This window comes from Panthera leo, chromosome A3 (assembly GCF_018350215.1).
Source record: "Panthera leo isolate Ple1 chromosome A3, P.leo_Ple1_pat1.1, whole genome shotgun sequence".
NCBI classification, from domain to species: domain Eukaryota; kingdom Metazoa; phylum Chordata; class Mammalia; order Carnivora; family Felidae; genus Panthera; species Panthera leo.
The window spans coordinates 107,501,730-107,528,348 of NC_056681.1; the positions used below are offsets into that span (position 1 = coordinate 107,501,730).

The following is a 26,619-nucleotide window of genomic DNA, read 5'->3' on the forward strand; positions in this document are numbered from 1 at the left end:
ACGCAGGGAGCTTGTTGAAAATGTGTGTCCCTAGTTGCCACCCCCCAAAACTTTTCTTTTGGTAGGAATGTACATAGCTCAATCATTTGCATTTTAACTTGCAAACTCTCCCTCCTTGGAGGACTGATGCAGGTGCTTCCTCCAACATGCAGCTTGCAAGAGAAAGTGTCCTGTGTATTCTGTTCAGCTTTTTATCACGGAGAATTTCAAACATACACGAAGTAGAATAGTGTGGTGAATCTCACGTGCTCACCGACCCGCTGCAACACCGATCCCACGGTGAATTCTGCTCCATTAATGCCCCTCCCGCTCCACCCATGTTATTTTGAGGCAAGGCCAAGATATCACTTCATCTGTAAATGTTTGCCTATATAGTAGTCGTCCTTATCCATGGGAGATACATATTCCAGGACCCCCAGTGGATGCCTGAGAGCATGGATAGTACCAACCCTATATATACTGTGTTTTGCTATATATACATACCCATAATAAAGTTTAATTTTTAAATTAAGCACAGTAAGAGGTTAACAATAACTGAATAGGACATTATAAAAATATACGGTCATAAAACTTACGTGAACAAACATGTTTTCTTGCTCACTCTCCCTCTGCCCCTCCCTCCCTCTCAAAATATCTTATTTGTACTGTACTCACCCTTCTTGTGATGATGTGAGATGACAAAATGATGAGACGAAGCGTGGCGCATGACGTTAGGCTACTATTGACTTTCTGACGATACTTGATACTTCGGAAGGAGAATTGTGCTTGACGTAGCCTTAGGCTGTTGATCTTACGTCAGAGTGGGGGGGGGGGGCGGGGTCATCTGCTTGGGAACCACGCAGTTAAATGCAGTGACTGGTTAAACGCAGTGACGGCAGGAGGCTATACTGTGGATAAGGGGACTACTGTATATCTATAATGAGAGGACGCACAGCATAATATATATAGTATAATATAGAAGACATCATACAATGGCTCTTTTTAAAAATATAGACCACAGGGGCGCCTGGGTGGCTCAGGCTCACAGCGCGCCGAGCCTGCTTCAGATCCTCTGTCTCCCTCTCTGTGCCTCTCTCCCGCGCTTGCGCGCGCGCGTGTGGATGCGTGTGCGCGCGCTTGCGCGCTCTCTCCCTCTCTCAAAAAAATTTAAATTAAAAAAAATATAAACCACAATATGATCACATCTAAAAATAATTCCTTATCAAATATCTAGTAAGTGTTTAAATCTCAACTTTCTCATAAATGTCACTTTTCTTTTTAAGTTTGTGTATTTGAATGAGGATTCAAATAAGGACCATGTATTGTGATTGATATTCTTTTAAATCTCGTTTGTTATAAAAAAAATTTTAAGTCTCTTTTAATCTGTAGATTTCCCCTCCATCTCTCCCCCGCCGCCCCACCACCACCACCAGCAATTTATTATTTGTTAAAGAAGCAGGGTTGTTTGTTTATCCCATAGTCTAGAGCAGGGGTTGGCCAATTTTTTCTCTAAAGATCCAGATTGGGGTGCCTAGGTGGCTCAGTCGGTTAAGCTTCCGACTCTTAATCTCGGCTCCACTCTTGATCTCAAGGTGTGAGTTTGAGTCCCATGTTGGGCTCTGCACTGTGCATGGAGTCTTCGTGTAAAATAAAGGCCAGATAATAAATATTTTATGCTTTGTAGTTCACATATGTGGATCACTTGTTGTTCTTCTTTATTGTTATTGTTTGTTTTTACATCCCTTTAAAAATGTAAAAACCATTCTTAGCTCACCAGGCCTCATTTTCTGAGCCCTAGTCTAGAGCTGTGGTGTCCAATAGGGTATGGTGGCTATTTTAATTAAAATATATGACAAAAAAATTCACTTTCTTAGGCACATTAGTCACATTTCAAGTGCTCAGAAGCCGTATGTGCTAGTGGTGACTGCATTGGACAGCACAGGTTATGGAATATTCTCATCATCACTGAAAGTTGTTGGACAGCACTGCTAGAAGTTCCCCTGATCTAAATATTGCTAATTGCATCTCCATGGTGTAGTTTAACATGTTTCTCTGTCCTCTCTATCTCCTATCAGTTGGAATCTTGTAAGTTGTATCTAGAGTTTGGTCAGAGTCAGATTAGATTTTTTTTCCACTTGGTGGTAGGGCAAACTTATTTATAGGTTCCTGGGTATTTTTAAATATTCAGTTTATATTGTATAATTACGTATTTTTATATGTATAAAATATTTTATATACATATGTTTATTTTACCTAGATTACTTTAAAATTAAGAAAAATTAAGCTATAACAATGTATAATGTATTAAATACTGCTATTATAAACAATAATAGCAAAAACAGTTATTTTTAAGATAAAATTCAGTATAATAGAGGTGTGCCTAATACCAGCTAGCCAGAAAGGCCCTGTCAATGGATTAATTGGTCTTTATAAACCCACATAGCAAAGACTTTTAACCCAGGACCTGAACTTGAATAAGCCAACCAATTTTTAATTTTTTAGTAGGGTCATGGTGATAGAAGGTAGTGGGGTAGAGCTAACCAGATAATTGGATTATTTCATAATTATTTTATTTAAAGGAGTAATTGTGTAGGTTGATATTTTTTAATATCCTATGCATTTCTTGCAGATTGAATGCTTTTTTAAAAATTAATTAAAATATATTTTGAATCCTTTCTTCTAAAATGAACCAAAAAACCTCATGTACCACCTCAGCTCTTCACTTAGCAATGTATAATTAATTCTAAAACTAAATGGCATTTGTAGAATTAGGAGAACTTTGGTATCTCCGTATCTTCCTATGCATTTTGCCAAGACTTAAACTTTTAATTTTTGGGTTAGACTTGAATGCCTGAATTTTAAAAGAAAGGCAAAAATGCTAACTGCTTAGATATTCTAGCTGATAACAGAAGTGTTTTTACTTTAATAAAGGCTGTTATTTCATCTTCGAAAGTGTTAGACATAAAACCAGCTGGTTTTAGACACTTCGTTAGATTTCATTCCAAATGGAAAAAACAGATTGTATATATAAATAAATTTTCAAGTAACAAATATTAGGGTGAAGTATTCTAAAATGCCACATTTCTCCCCTAAGTATTATAATTGAATATTATCAGGTACAAGCAACAAAGAAAAAGGTTAACACCAGCTTCAGCAGTTTTTGAAGTCATAAGCACCAAAATTCATTCTCCCCACTGCTTTAAGATATCATACTTCATCTTCACAAAGGGTACAACATTATAGTGCTTTCGTGTATATGATTATTTGATTCTCATAGTGACTGTTTAGCAATTTAGTAAACTACTTTTGATTACATGCTTATTACTTGTAAAAGGAATGTAGGCCTTACATTACTTTTTAAAGAAAGAAAATAATGTTGCTTTTGGTTTTGAGAATATATTTAGCATTTTAATGCTTCAAGACATTATTCTTATGATTTGATTCCCCCAATAAATTAAACCTTTTAGGCCCTCTCAATTAACTTGATTTTCAATCATGTTCTTTATTTGTTCTTCCCACCACCCCAAAACGATGATATTTTTAAAGGAAGTTTGCTGTGTAAATTGTTTCCCTTCATATTTCAAATAAGTAAGAAAAGATCTTTGTACAGTTAAATAACTATAAATTAATATCTAGATCACTGACTACTTAGACTAAAATCACTGGTCCAGATGTTTGCATCAGTTTGTTTATAGGACTTGAATCTTAAAACCATACATCTTCAGTAAAATACTTATTTCAATTACCCCATAATCTTGGCAACGTATTTCATGTCTGTTAACTTGTTTTGTGATGACTTTAATATCAGCTATATTTTTATGTCAGGTAACATAAAATCTAAATTTTTTAAAAGTTACTTTTTAAGGGGAGCCTGGGTGGCTCAGTTGGGTAAGTGGCCAGCTTCGGCCCAGGTCATGATCTTGCGGTTCACAAGTTCAAGCCCCATGTCAGGCTCTGTGCTGTCAGCTCAGAGCCTGGAGCCTGCTTCAAAATCTGTCTCCCTCTCTCTCTGCCTGCTCTCATTCTGTCTGTCTATCTGTCTGCCTGTCTCTCTCTCTCTCTCAGAGTAAACATTGAAAAAAAAATTTTTAATAAAAGTTACTTTTGAATATTTTGTTTTCAAGTTCTAAGCATTTTGAGGTATATACTTAGTTTTGACTTCATGGGAAAACATCACCTTTGTAATGAGAAAGAAGTAAATTCTAGAAGCCAAAAGTTCTTATTTTAGTTACTTCCTTATGACCTTAAATATTGATTCCTAAACATTCTTCTCATTCCCTGCTTTCTCCATCTATCTTGGTCAGATGCATTGCTGGGGTTTTTATTTTTATTTGTTTCTCTGGCGTTACTGAGATATAATTGACATATACCATTATGTAAGTTTAAGGTGTACAACATGTTGATTTCATACATTTATAAATTGCAAATGCTTACCACCAGAGCATTAACTAACACCCCTATCCAGTCACGTAATTACCATTTACTTTTTTGTGGTAAAAACATTTAAGATCTATTAGTAGCTTTCAATTATATAATATAGTATGAGCTATAATCACCATGCTGTACATTAGATCCCCAAAACTTGTTACTTATAATGAAGTATTTGGGCTTTAATTGGTGTCAACCTAGGGCTTCCTGTGCAGATTCTTCTTCATCAAGCTAGAATGGTAACCCCAGAAATTACCATCCCCAGAGCTTAATTAGACCATGTCAGATCAAAAGTACAAAAACACTTGGAGCTCAAGTTCCCATTGGACGGGAGCTGCCTAAACACATGGGAAACCCCAAATTCCCCATTACCTCAGTTCTAGGAGATAACTTAGAACCATATTAATCAGCTGATGGCCACTGCTAAAAGGAAAACTTTAAGGCATTCCACATCCATCCTGAGCTTGAGAGGGTTGGGTTGACTCCAAAAGTTTTAGGACTCCATTGGTATTGAGATCCATTTCCCATACCTCACTAGACTCTATAGTTAGTGCATTTTTCATTTTCTTTCTTCTCTGGCTTTTACCACATATCCATCTTGCCTCCAAAACCTCTTTCTGGTGATGCATATTTCTTGCTGTTATCCCTTTTCCAGTTCCACAGCCAAGTTTCATTATTTCTACCTTGGTAGTCTCCTTCTTCCTCTGACATCACATTCTACACTCAGTACTTTATGCCTCTTCCAAAGTAATTTTTTCTGCTAGCTAATTCAGTGCTGTCATAGCTTTCATCAAAAGTCTATAATGGTTGACCATTACCATCTGGGGTACTCAAATTTTCACGACCATTTATCAAGCTGGTCTGAGCTACACCATCCATCCACCTGACACTATCAATCAGTGTAAACAGCAAATTTTGCCATGCTGACTTACACTTTACTTCAGCCAGGCTGTCACTCCCACCTCTGCGTCTTGCCCTTTGTTCTTCTGTTAGAATCTCTCTTCTCAAATCTTGCAGAGTTCTTTCCCAAGACTTTTACTAATGATGGTTCCATATTCAGTGCTACTGATTGTACATACAGCTTATCAATGCATTTACATATTAACTTTTTTATTTGGGGTTTAATTCAAGTTATTTGCTTGTAAATATTATATTTTAATTTGTATGTCAATATGTACGTGTTACATTATTATTCATCTTTAGGATTTATGTTGCATGTTTCCTGGTAGACCACAAGGTAGGTGTTTAATAAATCCCTACTGATGATGTTAACCTTGGACTAGACGCCTGATTTGTCCTAGAAGTGTACTTTACAAATGGTAACATGGCACAGATTATGATCTTGGTCACTGTGTGACTTCATACCGGTTTTTTAACCTATCCAAGCCTCAGTTTCATAATCTGAGAAGTGGGGGTGATAAAATCTACCATAGAAGTTTGTTATAAGGATGAGGGGGAAAATGTATTCTGAGTGCCTAGGAGCATGTCTGACAAGTAGTACATCTTTCAGAAATGATTGTTTATTGTTAATCTAGATGCTATGTTTTAATTCGTTTAGAGGGGAAAAGGGAAATGATTCTTACTCTGACACAGGACTACATTAATCTTTTCTGTCTCTAGGTTGAATATATTGCAGGAAAAGTTTTCTTCACCACCTGTTCTGACTTAAATATGCTGAAAAAATTAAAATCTGCAGAAAGATTATTTTTGCTGATTAAAAAGCAGTTTCCACTTAATGTTTCTTCTGTAAGTAAAGGTACAGTATATGCCTATTGCTTTTACCCACATGATATATTGTACTCCAAAGTTTCCTGCTTGATAATTAATTTGTATCCATTTCATATTTTTAAGATTCATTCATAGCTGTGGAATCACCAATTATGTATTTTTCTGTATTTCCTGAATACTATCACCATATTAATCATATTATCACCTAATTGTGTCTCTTTGCAACCTGCTACCTATTTTCTGAGTCACATTTCTTCTGTTTTAATTATGATCAGACACCTTCTCTAAAGATACATGTGATCAGTTGCTTCTGTTTAGATTTAGAAGTGTATAATAACCCGGAATGCATGGTTTTAATAAGTTGATCAAAACTATCACTTTGTACTTTTTAACTGATGAATTATATAATTGGAAAAAATACTATGTTATAAAATTTCCTATTTGGGTGACCTTAAATTTAAAGTTTTGAATAAACTTACGCCCATTAATAAAGCATTACAGCTAAAGGGAGTTAAGAGATTCCCTCTTCGCTCTCTAATTTTACACACATGCTGCTAAAATAATTTAAGGATCTTAATAGAAGCACCAAAAATAGTCAGATACTGCTAGACTAAACATTGCCTTAAACTTCATTTTAATTGCTGATCGTGCACAAGAGATCATGTAATATTACAGTCTGCACTAAACTGTGTCAGTAAAGATATAAATGGCAAGAAATCAAGACAGGGCAGAAATGTGGTTTTAAAGCAAATCCTAAGGTGTTATACCATGGGGTCGATATAATTTCATCCCAACATTCTACATTCTCATCTTTAGAGAACACTGTAATTATTGTTGGGTCATCTCGATGACCCTTCTTCATCGAAAAAAGATTACATTGTGTTGCGCATGCTGACAGTCCCTAACTTATGAATGGGTTGTGTATCTGAAGTGTTGCTTTATGAAAACTCATTTTATGATGTATGCTAGTAGTGTATGGTTTAAGATAGTCTCAAGATTCATTTGCTCTTGTTTCAAAGCTTTGTTGTGCAATTTATTGTTTTTTAACTTAGTTTTTATAGGCAAGATCTGCATTATTTCAAAGATCAATACATACTCTAGGCCTATGCTTATATTGAAGATATAGATATATATTATCATAGGACAAATGATCTTGCTAAAATACATGATAATTCTATAGGATTTTAAAATAATTTGATATTAATTATGAAATATAAGAATGAACTTTAGTGCCGCCTGGGTGGCTTGGTCGGTTAAGCGTCCGACTCTTGGTTTCGGCTCAGGTCATGATCTCACAGTTTGTGATTTGGAGCCCCACGTCGGGCTCTGTGCTGCCAGTGCTGGGCTCTGTGCTGCTGGTGTGGAGTCTGCTTGTGATTCTCTCTCTCCCCCTCTCTCTCTGCCCCTCCCCCCTCACGCGCTGACTTGTTCTCTCTCAAAATAATAAACTTTGTTTAAAAATAAAGAATGAACTTTATCCTGCACAATATTTTTATGTTAAATTATATAAACTCCAGGTGAAGGTGAATTCACTATTCATGTAGCAGTTTAATAAAACTGATTTTAAAGAAATAAAGGTAATGGAATTTGGGGGTGATGGATGTAATAGACTGTCTTTAAAGCTTCAATAGAGGATTAACTGACATCTTACTTATTTAGGAAAAATATTAAGTGAGATACAGAGACTTATAAATGATGATCCAGAAAGTTGGTTGAATGCCATCTCAACTTGGAAAAATCTTCTTGAACTTGATGCAAAAAAGGACAAACTTTTTCAAAGAGCTGCTAACCCGCCAAAAAGAAAAGTGGAGGAAAATGACATCATCAGTGCTAAGAAATTAAAAACAGAACAATCACAAGAGTTACAAGAGAGTGGGGAATGCCTGCTGGAAAAGCAAACGGAAGAAGAAACACAGGAGCAAGGAGATTTTTTCACTGAAAGAGAAAAATCTCAAGAAGCATTTCAGAACGATGTAGTAAAAGCAGCTGATGCCAAAAACCAGAAGGACTTGACGTTCAGAGTTTCCTGTCGCTGCAGTGGAGCTATTGCAAAGACCTTTACTGCACAGGTACACTTACCTCCCAAGGTGGGGTTCCATTTTCTCAAAGAATTAACTACTCCTTAGCTTTAAAATGAGATGACAGCCTTTCACGGAACAGTTAAGTAGGCCGAGGCACATCACTAGGCCTAATGTCATATAATTAAATCTCTTTAAAAAATGCATTCTTTTTTTTTTAATTTTTAATGTTTATTTATTTATTTTGAGAGCGCGGGAAAGGGGCAGAGAGAGAGAGACAGGGAGAATGCTAAGCAGGCTCTACGCTGCCAACACAGAACCCGGTGCAGCGTTCAAGCTCACAGAAGGTGAAGTCGTGACCTGAGCCGAGATCACGAGTCAGACACTTAACTGACTGAGCCACCCAGGCGCCTCTAAAAATGCATTTGCCTTTTTAACTTCACCTCAGATGCTTTAAGAGTAATAGTATGCCGGGGCGCCTGGGTGGCGTAGTCGGTTAAGCGTCCGACTTCAGCCAGGTCACGATCTCGCACTCCGTGAGTTCGAGCCCCGCGTCAGGCTCTGGGCTGATGGCTCGGAGCCTGGAGCCTGTTTCCGATTCTGTGCCTCCCTCTCTCTTTGCCCCTCCCCGTTCATGCTCTGTCTCTCTCTGTCCCAAAAATAAATAAAAAACGTTGAAAAAAATTAAAAAAAAAAAAAAAAAAAAAAAGAGTAATAGTATGCCATTCCATGTAATCACCTCCGTTTTTTCCTTTCTCACTCAAAGTTTCCCTTAAACTCATAGGTATTCTTGACGTTTGGAAATCCCGTGTTATTGTCCTAACCTTTTGGGTTTTCTCTTCAGTTCAGTCCTGTGTTTATTAAATGGCTGCTCTGCGCTCTGCCTTGTGTGCATGATTGTCACCAGGACCCAGACTGCAAATACACAAATGCACAAGACACTCGAGGTCTCCGTGGGAGCGAATACCACGGTTTCCTTCAAAACGCTTTATTACTCGGCCCTTACAAAGTTCAGTGATGTCAGGGGGCAAAGGTCTGAGTCCTTTCACCAGCCTTAAAATCAGATAAACCCTAAAGTTTGAGTCTAATGCTACTGTTCTGGTAATTTGTAAACATATAGGATTGTAGTTGCTAAAATAGTTCATCTTTCACTTTGCATTTGTTTGCTAAAACCCACAATGACCATTTTTATCGATTCACGATCTGGTTATTTCAGCTCTCTCAAGTTACAAGAAGACAGATTACACATGAGGAAGCATCAGTGCCATAAGATATTTTGGGGGGTTGAAAAGGTCAAATGCAGCCTGTTTGCCTTGAACAGAAAATGCTTTAGTGTCATATTCTTATATTGCAGCCCTAAGTTACCATCAAATAGTCTGACCTGATTTTTCTGCATGCTCTCTTAGTTTTTGCTTACATTTAAACATAAAATTTTCAGTTTTAGTGCTCCTTTCTGTAACTTTCTGCTTTTCCAGGAGGTAGGAAGAATAACTGGAATTGCTCTTATGAAACAGTTTGGATGGAAAGCAGATTTGAGGAATCCAAATTTAGAGGTACTGAATGTTCATTTTATCCTCTGTGCCTATAACCTAATTGTTTAAAGACCACGTCAGCTATCCTTATTGTACTTTTCAGTTTTGCTTCAGAGTTTTTAAAAAGCATGTCTGCATGGATCCAGCAGTCTCTTTTCTCTTTAATAGTGGAATAGTGCAGATAATTTTCCTAGTATTTTTCACTGTAAAAATGTCTTATCCAAATAAGATGTTTGGGGGTGGAATTATTTTGCCACAGTTGAATTTTAGAGATGACCTCTACAATCACTAGAATATGTAACAAATCTCTAAAATAGAAAATTCTATAAATAAATAAATAAATAAATAAATAAATAAATAAATAAATCTAGCTAATGTTAAAAAAAAAGGAAAATGAATAGAAAACAAAAATGCCCACTCAAAATTCAATAGTATGTTAATATGGCTTTGTTAGGATTCTGGGATTATGTTTTTCTTTTTTTTCTCTATTTTCAAAATTAATTTAATTAGGTTTCACTGTTTTTCATTGGAACAAAGTAAAACACTTATATGGGCAAACCAATGCTAGCCATAGAAAATATTCTTCACTTTTTTGAAAGCCATCTGATAAATTTGACAGGTGGTTTAGTCCTTTTCATAATTCATTGATTCATAAATTTATTCTTATATAGCTTTAAATAGAATAATAGCTGGCCATATTAGAACATTTTGTGTTATTTCATTTTTTAATGTTTCTATTTGGTATTTTCACTTTTACAAAGTAATGCCTGGTGTATGTCCTTCATTACTGTCATGAAAAATATTTTGACCCCAAGAATGTTGTAACATGAGGGGGTCCTCCTCCCAGTTCCCCTCTCCAGTTCCCTTATCTTGTGCTTTGCCAGTTTCAGTCTCCCCATTTCCCCTTGGCCCCATCTCACTGTCTGAGAATTAGTTTCCTCATAGTTTTAGCTCCTAAATAAATATAGCTAATTTAATTCCTATCAGTATTTAATGTAATTAATAATAGCTATTATTGGTAGAAATAACACAGAGCAAAATTGACAACAGTAAAATCACACAGTAAAATTTGTGAACAAAATTAACAGAAGAATCAAATCTTAACAGATTTTATCTGATAAAATTAATAGAAAAATTATAGTGGGAGAAGCTATTCTCAATAATATTTGATATATAAAAATATTAGTGTATCTTATCTTTAGAATCAATTTTAAATAGAAAAGAATCCTAATAAATACCTTTGCTAAAATGAATAATGCAAAACATTGGAAAGTTTACTTTGCTGATCAAGGATTTAATGGACTAACTGGAGTCCATTCCAGATCATTCGGTATGTAATAAAAATTTGTCAATATTGGAGTAATTCTGATTAAACTATAGAGTAAAAATAACTTTAGGGTGAAAGTATCAGGGATCAAATGCTCTTGAGATCAAACAACGAAGTTAGAATATTCCATAAACTTCATCAAACTATACAAAAGTAAGATTCTAACTTTTAAAATTTAATTGGGCTACTAATTATAACTTGAGACATTTAAATCCTCTTTGTGGCCTAACAGAAGAAGGGTAATGGAGAGAAAGAAACTCACCCATGGATAACGGAGAGAGAAAACATTACCCTTGCTATAATATCTTTGGCCTGAAGAAAATTTTGTTACCCTGGAAATATGTGTAGCCTATGATGATCCTGTGTGACCTCAACTCTCAATTTGAAGTTAAAATTAAGGTGGGAAGAATTAAGGTTAGAAAGTCTTCTCTAACCCCAAATGCTGAAAAGTCTGACCCAGTCATAATTCAGAGAACCCCAGGGAGGAAAGAACCCAAGATGTCTTCAGAACATGATTCTCCATATATAATACCTCGTATAATGAACTATCCTCAGAATCTTCCTATGGAATGTACTGAAAATTTACTTTGCCTCTGCCCAAGAAAAAATATTATAGTGGGGCACCTGGGTGGCTCAGTTGGTTAAGGATCTGACTTCGGCTCAGGTCACGATCTCACAGTTTGTGAGTTTGAGCCCCGCATCAGTCTCTGCATTGGCAATGCGGAGCCTGCTTGGAATTCTCTCTCCCTCTTTCTCTCTGCCCGTCCCCGACTTGTGCTCTCTCTCTTAGAATGAATGAAAAAATTAAAAAATTAAAAAATAAAATAAAATAAAATAAAATAAAATAAAATAAAATAAAATAAAATAAATATATATATATTTGGACATTTTTTATTTATTTTATTTATTTTTTATTTATTTATTTTTTACATTTATTTGTTTATTACATTTTATTTATTTACATATGGACATTTTTCCATATATTTAAACAAGGCCTTAGAATTTTTTTAATATAGATTATTTAAAAAATTAAAAGTAAAATAAAAGATAAAATTTAGATTATATACAGCTTCAGAATAGAAGTTTTCAAATTGTCAGTGCATTAGGTAATGCATTTCCTGTTCTGTTCTAACTTCTCTATTTGTTCTTTCAGATCTTCATACATCTAAATGACATTTACTCTGTGGTGGGAATCCCTGTGTTCAGGTAGATACTGTTCTGTAAGCTTCTGGTTTGTCCCTTAGAGTTTGTGAAAGTAAGAATTTTATGCTCTTATTTATAGTATAAGACATCGATGTAACAGAGCGAGGCTAAGGACAAAGCATCGGAGTTCTCTACTTGAGCCAGTGAAGTGTTTTTTTAGTACATAACACATATGATTTAATCTGGCCAGTTAGAGCTCTAAAAGATTACATGATTCGTACTGAAAAATTATATCTAATTATTTCTATTATTAAATGATTTTCACAGGCCCTTAGTCTGTTGGCATCTGGAATTTTTATTAAAATAGGAAATACAGCACATTTCTTAAAATTCACGTTTACACATTCTACAAATTTTATTGCCATTATTCTTTTATCATGGGAGAGTATTTCCAACTTTTATTTTTATTTTTTAATTATTTTTTTAATGTTTATTTTTGAGAGAGAGAGAGAGAGAGACAGTGTGAGCGGGGGAGGGGCAGAGAGAGAGGGAGACACAGAATCTGAAGCAGGCTCCAGGCTCCGAGCTGTCAGCACAGAGCCCGATGTGGGGCTCGAACTCATGAACTGTCAGATCGTGACCTGAGCAAAGTCAGATGCTTAACCAGCTGAGCCACCCAGGCACCCCTATTTCCAGTTTTTAAAATCTACTTCAGGTATCTCTCTAATCTTGCAGGGTACTATATAATAATAAATGCAAATGATTCATTTCCTTATTTCAAAATATCTGTTGAACACTTACATAACAGGTATTTTTCTAGATGCTTTAGGAAGAGAGAGCTAGTTGGATGAAAACAGTGATTTCCAGTTCCTTGGAAGCATGTAGGTATTGTTGGCATCTTAATGAAAAACATTTTGTATGCACATCCCTGTTTACGTAGTATAATGTGATTTAGATACCCTTTTTCTAGATTCTAGGCATGGAATATTTTCAAAGATTATAAAAATTCTATAGGAATACCCCATTTTCCCTAAGCTCACATTTATGCATCTGTAAGCCCAAAGCAGGGTGTAAAAAAAGAATGCTTAAGGTTATTGTAATAGCTTTTATCAAGCTTGCTTTTTCATTACATTGGAAAGATAGAAATAATATTTTGAAAACCTCCATCAAATCTGGAAACATTGATAGTAGCAGTAATGAAGCAAAGGATAAAGTATGCGGTGGTTCATAATGGAGGCCAGTGAACTCATCTGGGAGATGTCTGCTTCAGCCCTTCATTCCATAAATTATTTTAGACAATGCAATGTCATGCTTCATTTCATCTTTTGAGAAAAGATGCAAATGAGCAAAAAGCAAACTTACAAAAGGGATTTTTTTCTAGAAAACAGATTTCAAGGGTTAGCATCCATTCAGCCCTACTTGCCATACCGCATCTCTATCACAGTATGTTCCTCTTGATGACTCCAGCAAGAAAAGGTCTATTCCACATGGGAAGACAGGGAAGTATATTAACACTTGAGAAATACTTCCCTCATATGTGATTAGATTTTTCTAAGTTAAATACCTAAGAGTTTAAATTTCAGTTGTCTTACAAATGTACCTTTCTGAAATACCACACTGGCTGGTCAGACGAGGTGCCAATGAAAAAAGGGATTTTTGTCATAAGGTTAAAATATTCTGTAACTTAGGGGAACTTAGTGTATGTTAGATGAATATATAAAGAGGAGGTCACAGATACGACAGGTTAATCAGTTTGTTTATATCACACTTTTCTTTAACATACAGTAATGTTGGGTACGTCATCAGGTTCTTTTCTTTGTAGGATTCCTTTGGCCAGCCGAGCTTACATCAAGACAGCAGGCCTGAGGTCTACCATAGCATGGGCACTGGCCTCTCTGGCTGAAATTCAGGTGAGGAAGTGTTTTCATCTTACGATAGCAAGGTCCTTTCCGTAATCAACTGATTGATGGGCATCTTGGTTGCTTGTTTGTTTTTCCCTTCTTTTCATTTCTCTTTTTCTTCTACCCTTCTCTTTCTCTTGCCATTACACTTCTGAACTGCTACAGCGATATTTTTATATATCGTTGAACTTCTGAGAGTGTTCTGGCTATGAAAATGCTGAGTCCAAAGATAGCTGCGTTTTTATGATTTCTAATCTTTCATGGCACAATCATGTGATCTGTAAATCCTCCACTTCTTAAAATTTAAGTTTTTCTCTGTGACCAAGATCTTGATAATTTTTGTGAATGTTCTGTGGACATAAGAAAGTAATTTTATTTTTTAGTCAACAAATGTCTGCTATATTAATGTTTTACTATCTGCACAATTCTGAAAGAGGTATTTCAAAATCTCATCATGTTACCGTATTTGCATTTTTGCTAGTCGTCAGCTGTGGTCTAGTTTGGTATATGCACATTTATGACTTACTGCTTCATCAGGAATGGTGCCTTTTCATTGTCACATAAAGTTCTCTTTATCTTGATTAGTGAGTTTAAACTTAAATTTCATTGTGTCTTATTAGTGGTTTTTTAGTCCTTTCTTTTTCTTTGCATTTGCTGCATTTCTTTGCCGTTGCTTTATTTTCAGCTTTGCTGTCAGTATGTTTTTTTATTTGTTTGTTTGTTTTTTGTTTTGTTTTTTATACGAATACCCAGCTCTGTTTTTATCCCATTCGATGGTCCTTGTCCTCCAGGGAGGGAATTCAGTGTTTATGACACACACTTGATTGTGTTCCTCCTATTTTACTCTGTTTACAACTTCTGACACTGTTTGTTTTTACTGGTTTGATCAAGTTACTTGATAATCACTTCATTGCTCTCCTTGAGGTTGGAAATTATACTTTATTGTTCTGTTCCACTAATGGTTCAGGTTGCCAGCTCTCTTAATTAGACACGTGGGACTCTGCTGTTGCTTTAAAACAAGATATCAACTCTTTCCTGTGTCAGGACACTGTTTTTACCACCCAAATACTCTAAGCTTACCCTCTTCCCTAGCACAGTATGAGGCCTCTCGAGTACTTTTCTTCTCTTCTCCTGACCCCCCTTTACTCCTCCCTACAATGAGACCTTTGAAACGTTTTTGCACCCTTCCACTATCAGCCCCCAACTACTAGATTGTAGTAAATTATTTATCACATGTAAGAATTTCCCTTGCAATACACCCCTTGTGTTTCAAAAGTTCTTATTTAGCACTTACATTACACAGCCTGTCCTTAGTCATTAAGGTATCACTGTGCACACACACACACACACACACACTTTTTCGTATAAGCAAAGACGTGTTCCAAGGTGTATCATTCTTCCCCACTGTTCTTCCCTGTTTGAGGTCTCTGCTCTGGTTTATTTGTCACTTGGTCAAAGTCTTTTCTTAGGCAATTTCTTCAAGTGTGGTGTCCAAGTAATACATAGTCAGAAATTCCTATACAGCCTCAAATTTGTTTTTCATCCTGGGGTACAGACCCATCTTGGCTGGCTTTAAGAGTTGTGTCAGTCCCCTGCCCTCAGAGGTCTGTAGACGCTGTCCCCTTGTCATTTAGTTTCCTGTGTTCCAGGTGAGTGGTATGTGCCAGTAGGATTTCCTTTTCCTTTAGAGCTGCTTAGGGGCTTGTAAGACTTTTCTCTTTAATCCTCCAAAGTTTGGGAATATTAGCAGGATATACTTAACATATGTGTGTTTTCTATTCAGCCCAAGCTGAGTTCTAATTCTGGTTACACCACTTCCTAGAAAACTTTGGGCAAGATATTTATATTTAACATCTGCGTGCCTCAGTTTCTCATTTGCGAGATGAAAATAACAACCTCCTAGGATCATGTGAGGATTAAGTGAATTAGCATGGATTAAATGGTTAGAACAGTGTGTGACATATAGGAGGTGTTTAAGTATTCGCTGCTGCTATGCCAGTAGTAACTGTAATAATTACAAAAGTTATTGTTACTATTTCTCTGGCTCAGGCACTCTTTCTTTCATTATTTAATTATTATTGTCCCGGCTGTTTTGCTTTAGTGGCTTTTACCTTAAACTACTTTCTTTTCCTGCTTCCGAGATTATAAACACGTTAAGCCTCCTGGAGCTAGTCTCCCAAGTTGCCTATCCTCTCTCCAGAACATGGTTTCCGTCTTTCCGTAGTTTGAGTCTACGTTTTGACTTATTCTTGAATGTTATCTTCCAGGCTATAACAGGAGTCATAGAATCATGTTCTCCTTTATTCATTGGAATGTTTTAGCTTAGAAATCATTGTTTTTTAGCTTTGAAAAGTTGTGTGTGTACTACATCTGAATATCTCCAGAAGCCCTTACCTCTTTTCTTCAGATACTTCCTGTCTCCTCCAGGAGTTCTGTTTCATTAGATGTATGTTCAGATTGTTCTGCCCGTTTACTCTCTCACTACTGGTGGACCCCTACCCTTTAGATTTACCTTTTTTTTTTTTTTTTTTTTTTGGCTCACTGGGAGTCAATTGTGGTTACTAAAATATTTGAAATGGCTAAAATCCTAAAAGTGCTACAAGGCAAGTGGATCTGTGGCACTACCGGGCTTGGCAGTGGAAGGAGAATCTGTCAGCCGTGCTGAAAACTTTTTCTAGGTGAACACTTTTCTGTTCACTGGTCTCCCGGCACATCTGTAGATCTCTGAAGACCGGATTCTCCCCGGTTGCAGTGACTTCCCCGTCTGGGCTCCAGTGCTCGTCTCTAATCCCCCATCCAGCCTTGGCAAAGAGGCCCCATGGAGTTCCTTCTTCCAGGACCCAAACCAAGCCCAGGGCTTCTCTTGGCATTAGTTGCCTCCAGGTCTGAGCATCACTTGGGCTCAGGGGAAGTAAAGAGCTTGGAGGTGAGAGAAAAGAAGAAAGCTGCTTTAAGATTATCATGTTCCCAGAATCCATGATTTTCTTTGTTATTTGATTTTAATCTTTAGTCCAAATCTCTTTTAGTCTAAGGAGAGAGTTACCAAAACGCCAGTGATCTCACCACAGTTTATATAACAACATGTATATATGTGTGTGTGTGTGTATTATATAAATGTAAATTTATATAACCACGTACAAATTTGAAATGTTACCTTTATCTTGATATAAACATCCATTTGTCCGAAAAGTAGAAAAGTAAATTAAATATATCCAAAGATGATGCTTGTTAAAATTTTCCCTTACTGTCAGTTTGCCTTGCCAGAACCGAGAGTAAGGAATGTTTCTCTAAATGTGACCACCAGCATCGGAATGTTAAAGCATGTAAGAAGTAGCACAGCACAGTTGTTTTGGAGGAGTTTAGTAAAGACCCACAGTGTGAACGATCCCAGTACTCAGCCTTGATCCAGTCCCCTCTAGGGAGCATGGTACCCAGAGCAGTGCGTAGACAGTTCAACCTTGGGTAAGCCAATGCTATTAGCACTGACATCTAAACATGAGCATGTTAGATATTTTTCATGTTTACCACACACTGTTCTCCTTCCTACATATCCTCAAAAGGAAGGGGCCCCTGGGTGGCTCAGTCAATTAAGCGTCCAACTCTTGATTTCAGCTCAGGTCATGATCTCGTGGTTTGTGGGTTTAAGCCCCACATCAGGCTCTGAGCTGGCAGTGTAGAGCCTGCTTGGGATTCCCTCTCTCTCGCTGCCCCTTCCCCACTTGTGCTTTCTCTCTCTAAATAAATAAATAAAACAAAAAAAAAATCCTAATAAGGGAAACCAAGTTCTGTAAGTTTTAGTTATTAATATAAGCATACAGAAATACTTGTCTGTTTCTGCCTGTGTACCCAAATGTCACAGCAAGACAAGGTCCTATGATAACGTAAAGACATTTATAGATACTAAGGTCAGGTTACCTCATTCAGCGAGGACCATGTTGGAGAGAGGAAGAGCACAGTGTTTGACACATATCAAGATCTTCATAAAAATTAGTTCTCATACCATTGTTATTTTTGACTAAATTTTAACTAAATTCTTTCTACTTGCCGCCCCTTCGTGGGGGCATCCGTAGGATACTCTCCTTAGAATTTCCTGCTGGAGCTTTCCCTCTCCTGAAGGACATTGTGTTTCTTTCCATTAGGTGTCCTCTGGCTCTGACCGAAACCTGGCTGTCCATTGAGGGCTCTGCTTCCTCTATAGACCTATCAAGGGACCAAGGGCCTGGAGGTGGTAGGTGTCAGCTTGAGCCTCTCTGCTCTTCTGCCCAGAACCTCTCTGTGCCTTTGAAGCACGTGCCGGGAAGTTATCCCAGTCGTAGGCAAACCTCTCTTCTATCATTTCTAACAGAGTATAGGCCACTATGCCTGTCATAGTTCTTTATGATGTCAGAATCCGCTCTGTAACCTGACCCTTTAGTGTCTTGGCTTCCCTACCTCTGACGATCTGCCCTGCTCAGATCCTGTACCTCATCGTGCCCAGAGGCTGAATCTCAATTTCAAGAACCCTGCTCTTAGCCCCTTCCTCCTTCCCGTTCAGCTCCTCTGGCGTCCTGCCACACAGTTCCTTAGCCCCCGCAGGGGGTTAGTCATTTGCCCTCACCACCCTCCATCGCTCCTCACCCGTCCTCATCGCTGCTTCACGGCTTGGATTCTACGTTCTACCATGACAGTCATTTCCTTGCCCACGCTTTTCACTCTCCTGCTCCTTATTTGACTTAAATACTGGAATCAGCAGAGAACGTCAGCGGGTTCTCCTCACCGAATCTACCAGCATGCTGGAACCTGCACCCACATGCTTTGCCTCATCGCCATCACAACAAGGGAGCTGTCCTTGTTTCACTCCAGTGCTTGGGGACCGGACTCCATCGCCTCGTGCCCACTCGAGGACTTTCTCTCTGCTGCCCATGCCCATCAGCACATATACTTGATTTAGTATCTTGTAATTTAAGAAAATAGCCCTTTCCTGAACCCACATGCTCCTTCTCTGCTTCCCCTTACAGAAAAACTCTTAAAAATAGTTGTCCATATTTGGTGTCGCCACTTCCTCCCGTCCCCTGTCTCCTGTGCCCGCTTCCGTCAGGCTGTCATCACCAACACGCCACTGACACTGCTCATCGCACTTACCTGTTAGCACTTTGATACTGTCATCACTCTCCTTGTTGAAACATGTTTCTCCACTTTTTTTGGAACACTGCTCTGGTTCTCCTCCTACATCAGTATGTGCTGCTGTCAGTATGCAAGGCTGAATCTTCATCTACCAACATCTATACTTAGGAGATCACCAGGGTCCAACCCATAGACTTTTCTTTTTTAACTTCTCTCACTTCTCGATGACTCATGCAGTTCTGATGCTTTAAATATCGTTTATGACTAACACTGAGTGTTCCCAACTTCATGTCTGTAGCCTGAACCTCTCCCCTGAACTCCAGACCCATATGTTCAACAAATCACTTGACATCCATACTTGCTCTAAGAGGCGTCTCAAAATTTAACCTGTCCAGAACCGTACTCCCGTCTCCTTCAAAGCTTCTCCTCCCCATCTCTTCCCATCTCAGTAACAGGGAAGTCCATTCTTCCCGTTGCTCAGGTCAAAACCTTTAGTCATTTCCAACTATTGTCATTCTTTAACATTCCACATCCAGTCCATCCCATTGGCTCCACCTTTAAAATATATCTAGAATGTAACCACTTCTCATCACTTATACCAATACCACTCTTAATTCAAGTCACCATCATCTCTTGCCGGTGTCCCCTAACTAGCCTCCCTTTTAACACTCTTACCCTTCTCTGGTCCATTCTCAGCAGAGCAGCCAGAGTGAGACCTTTGAAGTGTAATGTCCTGTTACTCCTCTGCTCAGATCCTTCCAGTCGTTTCCCATTCTTCAGAAGGCAACCAGAATCCTTACTGTACCTACAAGATGTGATGTAATGAGACATCCCTCCCCCATAACGGGAAAAATTAGTTTTTTCTCCAAATTTCCTGTTTTCCCAGGCACAAGTAGGATTACACTTTCTTTGCCCCTTCAAACTGCGTGTGTCATGTGACTGACATGCTTTAGCCAGTTAAATGTTGGTGGAAGTAATGTGTCTCATTTCTAGATGGCACCTTTAGGAAAGTATACGATTTGTCATGCTTCTTTTTCCCCTCTGATGGCAGGGCTCTGGATGGTGACCACTTCATGAGTTTGGCTTCCAGAAGCCCCAGATGTCCTTCTGTGGAGATGTAGCATTAGCTATGTGTTGTTTTCAACCTCTGAGATTTGGGGATTGTTACTACATGCAGCATAACCCAGTCCATCTTTTTTTTATATATATATTTATTTATTTATTTTTGAGAGAGAGAGAGACAGAATGTGAGTGGGGCAGGGGCAGAGAGAGAGACACACACAGAATCCGAATCAGGCTCCAGTCTCTGAGCCTTCTGCACAGAGCCTGACACAGGGCTCAAACCTACAGACCGCAAGATCATGACCTGAGCTGAAGTCGGAACGCTTAAACGACTGAGCCACCCGGGCGCCCCATAACCCAGTGCATCTTGACGGAATAGCCTATCTCTAATGTGAACACCACATTTTCCATCTCAGTCACTGTGCTTTGGCCACACCAGTGACCTTCCTAATCTTCATACATGTGGAGCATACACTTATCTTGTGGCTTTGACCACCTGAAATTCCTAATAAAGTGTAAAAAGGAATCTCTGCTCTTGAAATGTTGATTCCTCAAGTTTTAGGTTTCTTTTATAATATATATTATGATAGACTGAATAATAACAAATCAGTATTTCTGTCTGCAGGCTGGTGCATTTGTTTTAGATCCAATGTGTGGACTCGGAACAATACTTTTGGAAGCTGCTAAAGAATGGCCCGTAAGTACTCACGTTTGGTAAATCAAGCAGTATGTTTAATCATTATATGTATTTTCACTGACCAGTTATTTAGAAGTAGATTGTCTATTCAGGAGTATTAGTTTTGACTACATGAGTTGCTATGTACTGTTGTCAAAATGGATTATGAAGGGTTAATTAAATCACTGTTTCATTTCTTAAACAACTATTTAGGAAATTGTATTTTAGGGAATTTAGGAAAATGTGAGCAATTTCAATAACTAGTCATGGCAGATTATGATAATCCCCAAATTCTTTAGGCATTTGTTACTGGAAAATATACTAATAGTTTCTAAAAATTAACAAAAACTTCTAATTTTTTACTATTGAATATCATTTTAAAGAAATACTACAAATTTGTTTTAACCTGAATTAAGAAATCTATTAAATTCATTTTCATTTATTTGAGAAAAAGCAAGTAGGTTTTCTTAACTATGTAAAATGTCTGATAGTCTTATTTATACTTAAAATATGAATTTCTTTCCTCATAGGATGTATATTATGTGGGTGCTGATGTCAGTGACTCACAGTTACTAGGTGCATATGACAATCTGAAAGCTGCAGGCCTTAAGAATAAAATTGAGTTACTTCAAGTTTCTGTTATAGGTAAGATATAAAAAATGCAAACATTTGGGAAAATGAACATATGTAAGTATACTTAGAATCATAATATTAAACAAAATTCACTTTCCGTATGTAAATGTTTCCATATGTTGAATTCTTTGGAGCTAATACTTGGTTAATTTCCAATACTATAATTATAACTTATTTTTCAAAAGGTTATTAGTACCAACATTTATATAGTATCCCTAAGCATTTAAGTGAAAGGCCCATTTTTTTTTTAATGTTTAGTTGATTTTGAGAGAAAGAGAGACAGAGTGTGATCAGAGGAAGGGCAGAGAGAGAGGGAGACACAGAATCCAAAGCAGGCTCCAGGCTCTGAGCCATCAGCACAGAGCCCAATGCAGGGATTCAAACCACAAACCACAAGATCATGACCTGAGCCAGAGTTGGACACTTAACCAGGTGGCCCACAAGTGCCTTTTTAAGATGTGTTTGTTGTATGTGAACTGTTCTCATATCATAACCACAGACCACTTAATATAGGGATAAAATAAAGAGGACAGAATCATCATCATCATCATCACCTTCTTTGGATTTCTTTCAGATAAACTGAAATGTTCTGAATTATCTTATCTTTCTCTTGCCTCACATTGGACAGTAGTCCTGTGGTATATAGGAATGAGGTTACCAGCCATCCCTGTCTGCTAAACCAATACTTCCAGGGCTAAAACTAGGCAAGTCTGGGGCAAACCAGGATAGTTGGTCACCCTGTGAGGTAGAGGGAAACCTGTTGGGGAATCAGCAGTGACAAACAGACTAGGAATCAACTCTACTGAGTCCAATCAAAATAATATTTCCCTAAGACCCATCCATCTAAAATGGTGTTTAGACCATTTTAGACAAGTCTTACATTCCTTAGTTTCTCTCCTTCCCCTAGTACATCTTTCTCCCTTAGAAATGAGCATATTTAATTCCCAACTAAGAAAATGGCATTCTCTTAGTAGATGGTCCCAGTGTTAAACCTATAATCTGGAGGAACAAAATAATTGTTTAGAAATTTTTTAACGTGGGGGTGCCTGGGTGGCTCAGTCGCTTGAGCGTCCGACTTCGGCTCAGGTCATGATCTTGTGTTCTGTGAGTTCAAGCTGCACGTCAGGCTCTGTGATGACGGCTCAGAGCCTGGAGCCTGCTTCTGATTCTGTGTCTCCCTCTCTCTCTGCCCCTCCCCCACTCATGCTCTCTCTCTGTCTCAGAAATAAATAAACATTAAAAAAATTTTTTTAAAGAAATTTTTTAATGTAGTGGAGGAATAATAGAGTATCAAGAAGAAGATATTAGGGTAACTATGGGTAAAAACATAGTAAAGCAGCCCCAGAGGAGAAGGTGTATTGGGGTTTTTTTTTTTTTTTTTTTTTTTAATTTTTTAAAATATAATTTATTGTCAAATTGGCTGACATACAATGTGTACAGTGTGCTCTTGGTTTTGGGGGTGGATTCCGGTGATTCATTGCTTACATACAACACCCAGTGCTCATCCCAACAAGATGGTATATTGTCGATTGAGATCTCAGAGTCGTTTGCTGCCAACGACTGTTTTTTCAACCTTTCTGTCGAGGTTTTTAATGGGATAAGACGCAGGTTTCCAGAGGAAACTAAGGGGTGATGAGGCCGAAATCAGCTTTCATAAACTCTAATTTCTTTCAGAAAGCTATTTGGGGGAGGGGGCTACTTGCAAGAGGACTGGACTGGCTTCATCAGCTGTTGCAGCGCGGTGGTTTTTCAAAGCCTTTACTATCTCCTGAGCCTCGGGCGCGTTGGGAAGGAAGTACTGAGCTGTCCGTCTGACCTCCGCCACAACTCCATTTTTATCTGTTTTCATGTGGGGGGCTTTTCCCACAAGATTTCACTTTAAAAACAAGCAAAAGGCACAGTTGTCTTAAAAATAATAATAATAAAAGTGTTAAAAACAACGTTCTCTATGGCACCAAGGAGTCAAATAAATTGTAGTTTTTGGAAGGATCAGTCTAACTGCCATGTCAAGAATAGACTACAGCAGGGAGGATGGAAAACGGGAAACAAAGAAACTAAGTACAGGATGGAAACAGGAAACAAAGAAACTAAGTACAGGCTAGTGTGATAATCTGGTAAGAAATGATGGTGGTTTGGCCCAAAGTGCTATTCGTGGGGGTGTTGAGAAGAGGTCAGGTACATAATTTTTGAAGGTGAAGTGAGCAGGATGTGTTGTTGGATTGAATGTGGCATGTGAAAGAACAAGAGTGACGACCTAAGCAGCTGGAGGGTGGGGTGGCCACCCTCGGAGTTGGGGCAAACTGCTGGGGAACCAGTTGGAGTTTTGGAACCTGTTAAATTCCACGTGATCAGTAGGCACCTAGTGGAAAAGATGTCAGGTTAGTAGCCCCACCCCCAGATCTGGAGTTTAGGGGAGAGGTGAGGCATCAGCAGCATAGATAACGTTTAAATCCAGGAGATCACCTCGGGAATGAGGATAAATAGAGAAGGGAAAGCACTTGGGAATAGAAGTCGGGCGTGGTTTCTCCACGCCAGCTGCTGCTGTAAGTGCACGTTTCCCTAAACCATTGTCAAGACGAGATATTATCATTTTATTGCAGTTTTTTTAAACTGCAAATTTGATACATTTTTCAGACTTACTTTTCCTTAATTACTAGTGAGATAAAACATTTTTCACATTACGTCATTTGTAGATTTTTCTTTTGCAAATTAATTGTTTTCAGGGTAACACTCTGGAGGAAAGAATAAACCATCTATTTTAAATTGTTTCATCATCCTAACCTTTTAATGTTAAATTTCAGTCTAGAGGGAACCATATATATCTTGTGTGCAAAGGGGCCGATATGAACTAATAATTCGCCCTTCATGACACATCTCTCTGCTTGAGAGGTGGAATTGTAGCTGGATCCAAGTGTTTATTTTTCTTCGCTCATTTGGTTTTACGTTTCAAAGCTTTAATCATAAACACAACTTAGAGGGGGGAGACCCATGAATTGCTCGACATTCACAGGTGTGAGGATTTCACATCTTTTTACTATAGTAAGTAAGAGCATGTAAAGACTTCAGAATCAAACAGACCAAGTATAAATCCTGGCTCCACCATCGTTTCATTACTCTGTGGCCTTCAGCAATACCCTGGACCTCTGTATTTTATCATCTAGAGTCTGAAGGTAATCCCTGCTTCATAGAGCCTGTGCTGAGGATTTATCACATAAGCACACAGAGCACATTGCCTAACACGCAGCATGATTAAGGACCTCTGTAAACATGGAGATGTCTGGGAAGTTAGTAATATTCCCGTTGTGATTTGTTTCTGCAGAATCACCATCTTTGTTCTCTTTGTGAGCTTTAATGACTATATCTTTTCTACCTTTTTAGTAACTTTCACCTTACAACTTTCTACTAGTATAAAAAGAGATGATCCTTTAATATGCAGGAATTGCATGTGTTTATTCCTAAGTTTTACTTAAGAAAATTTGGAACCAAATGAGTATTATGTTACAGGCTATCTTAGGAACTAATTAGTCATTGGCTAGGCTTTGTTTTCTGTTAATCTACAGATACATATACATTCCTAGGATAAGATGGAGAGCTGTAATATATACAAATTTGAGCAAAAGAAACACATATATAAATTAATTAAAATGACAAAATTGTTGACAGGTGAGAAAAGGAATGTTTTCACTCCTTTCAATTAGACATTCTATAGCCTGTCACACATTACTTCAGTGAGAATTTATAACAAGCTTATTGCCAACAACTGTGCTTTGTTCTTAGGTGTTATTCATTTCCACCCTTGTAGGAATAAGGCGTGCTTTTTCAGTACACCCACAAGCTGCCCGTAATGTAGTGGCTGCATTTTCTTTCGTATCAGTGTGTTTTTCTCTAATTCCTATCCTGCCCTTGCTGGCCTGGGCCCTGGTGTTCCATCCACATGTCTTGTGACCTGTGCCGAATTTTGCAAGATTCATGAGGCTGCCAGGCTCCGTGTTTGGGAAATCAGAAGGAAATGTGGGAAGTGATGGGTTAGGTGTATGTAAAGTATGTGGAAATAGGGGATAAGAAGCCTACCATATTGAGAGTTTTCTTTGGTACAGTGGCCTTACAGTTTATTGTATGGTATCCTTTCTTATTGTTTGGCAACACTTGTATTCTGAAACAAACTTTTTCAGCATTAATAAGTTCTTAAAAGCATACATCTAATGAAAAAGTGAATACAGAGTTGCCATTTTGTAAGAAAGCTGATGAACACATATCTTAAGTAAAATGTTTGTTGACATTTATCATCCGCTGGGAGGGCCATGGTGGTATCACTGACCAAATGAAATAGATCTGTGTATAGAAGTGTGTAGCATTTATTTCAAAACACTGCAGGTATTTTAAGGGGACAGAGCCCAAAGACAGCCATTTATCAAATGCAGCTAAAGAAAACGCATTTAACTATCACTCTGTAAAGCATGACTTTTCATTTAGATCAAATGACTATTCTAAATTAATTTTGCTCATCTTCAATACCAAGTATTCTTATGTACATAAACAAAATGAAGCTATAGCTATTAATTTGTTGGTTCCATTAGTAGAAGACCTTTGCAGACAGTTAAACGTTGCCAGTTTTGTTTCAGGGTTATCAGATGCTTCGAAAAGATGCTTCCATAGGGGTACCTGGGTGGCTCAGTTGGTTAAGCATCCGACTTTGGCTCGGATCGGGCTCTCTGCTGTCAGCGCAGAGCCTGCTTTGGATCCTCTGTCTCCCTGCCTCTCTCTCTGCCCCTTCTCTGTGCACGTTTGCTGTCTCTCAAAATAAACATTTAAAGATAAATAAATAGGGGCACCTGGGTGGCTCAGTCGGTTAAGCATCCAGCTCTTGGTTTCGGCTCAGGTCACAATCTCATGGTCTCATGAGTTCAGGCCTCATGTCGGGCTCCACATAAGGCTTTGCACTGGCTGTGTATAGCCTGCTTGGGATTCTCTCTCTCCCTCTCTTTTAGCCCCTCTCCCATTCACACTGTCTTTGTCTTTCTCAAAACAAATAAATAAATAAACTTTAAAATAAATGAATGCACAAAAAGATATCCTGAAGGCTCTTAAA

The 26,619-nt window shown here is 37.9% G+C and overlaps 1 protein-coding gene across 2 annotated transcripts in view; it reads left to right on the forward strand.

The window, feature by feature from the left end:
* The window catches only part of THUMPD2 (THUMP domain containing 2), a 35,422-nt gene that overhangs the window by 2,590 nt on the left and 6,213 nt on the right, over nt 1-26,619 (forward strand). The window contains exons 2-8 of one of the 2 annotated variants that reach the window (XM_042933178.1): nt 6,028-6,163; nt 7,795-8,204; nt 9,629-9,706; nt 12,166-12,218; nt 13,978-14,065; nt 20,847-20,918; nt 21,428-21,542. In XM_042933178.1, the coding sequence (XP_042789112.1) occupies nt 6,028-6,163; nt 7,795-8,204; nt 9,629-9,706; nt 12,166-12,218; nt 13,978-14,065; nt 20,847-20,918; nt 21,428-21,542 (952 nt within the window). The remainder of the gene's footprint in view (nt 1-6,027; nt 6,164-7,794; nt 8,205-9,628; nt 9,707-12,165; nt 12,219-13,977; nt 14,066-20,846; nt 20,919-21,427; nt 21,543-26,619) is intronic. The other variant, XM_042933179.1, reaches the window with a different exon arrangement.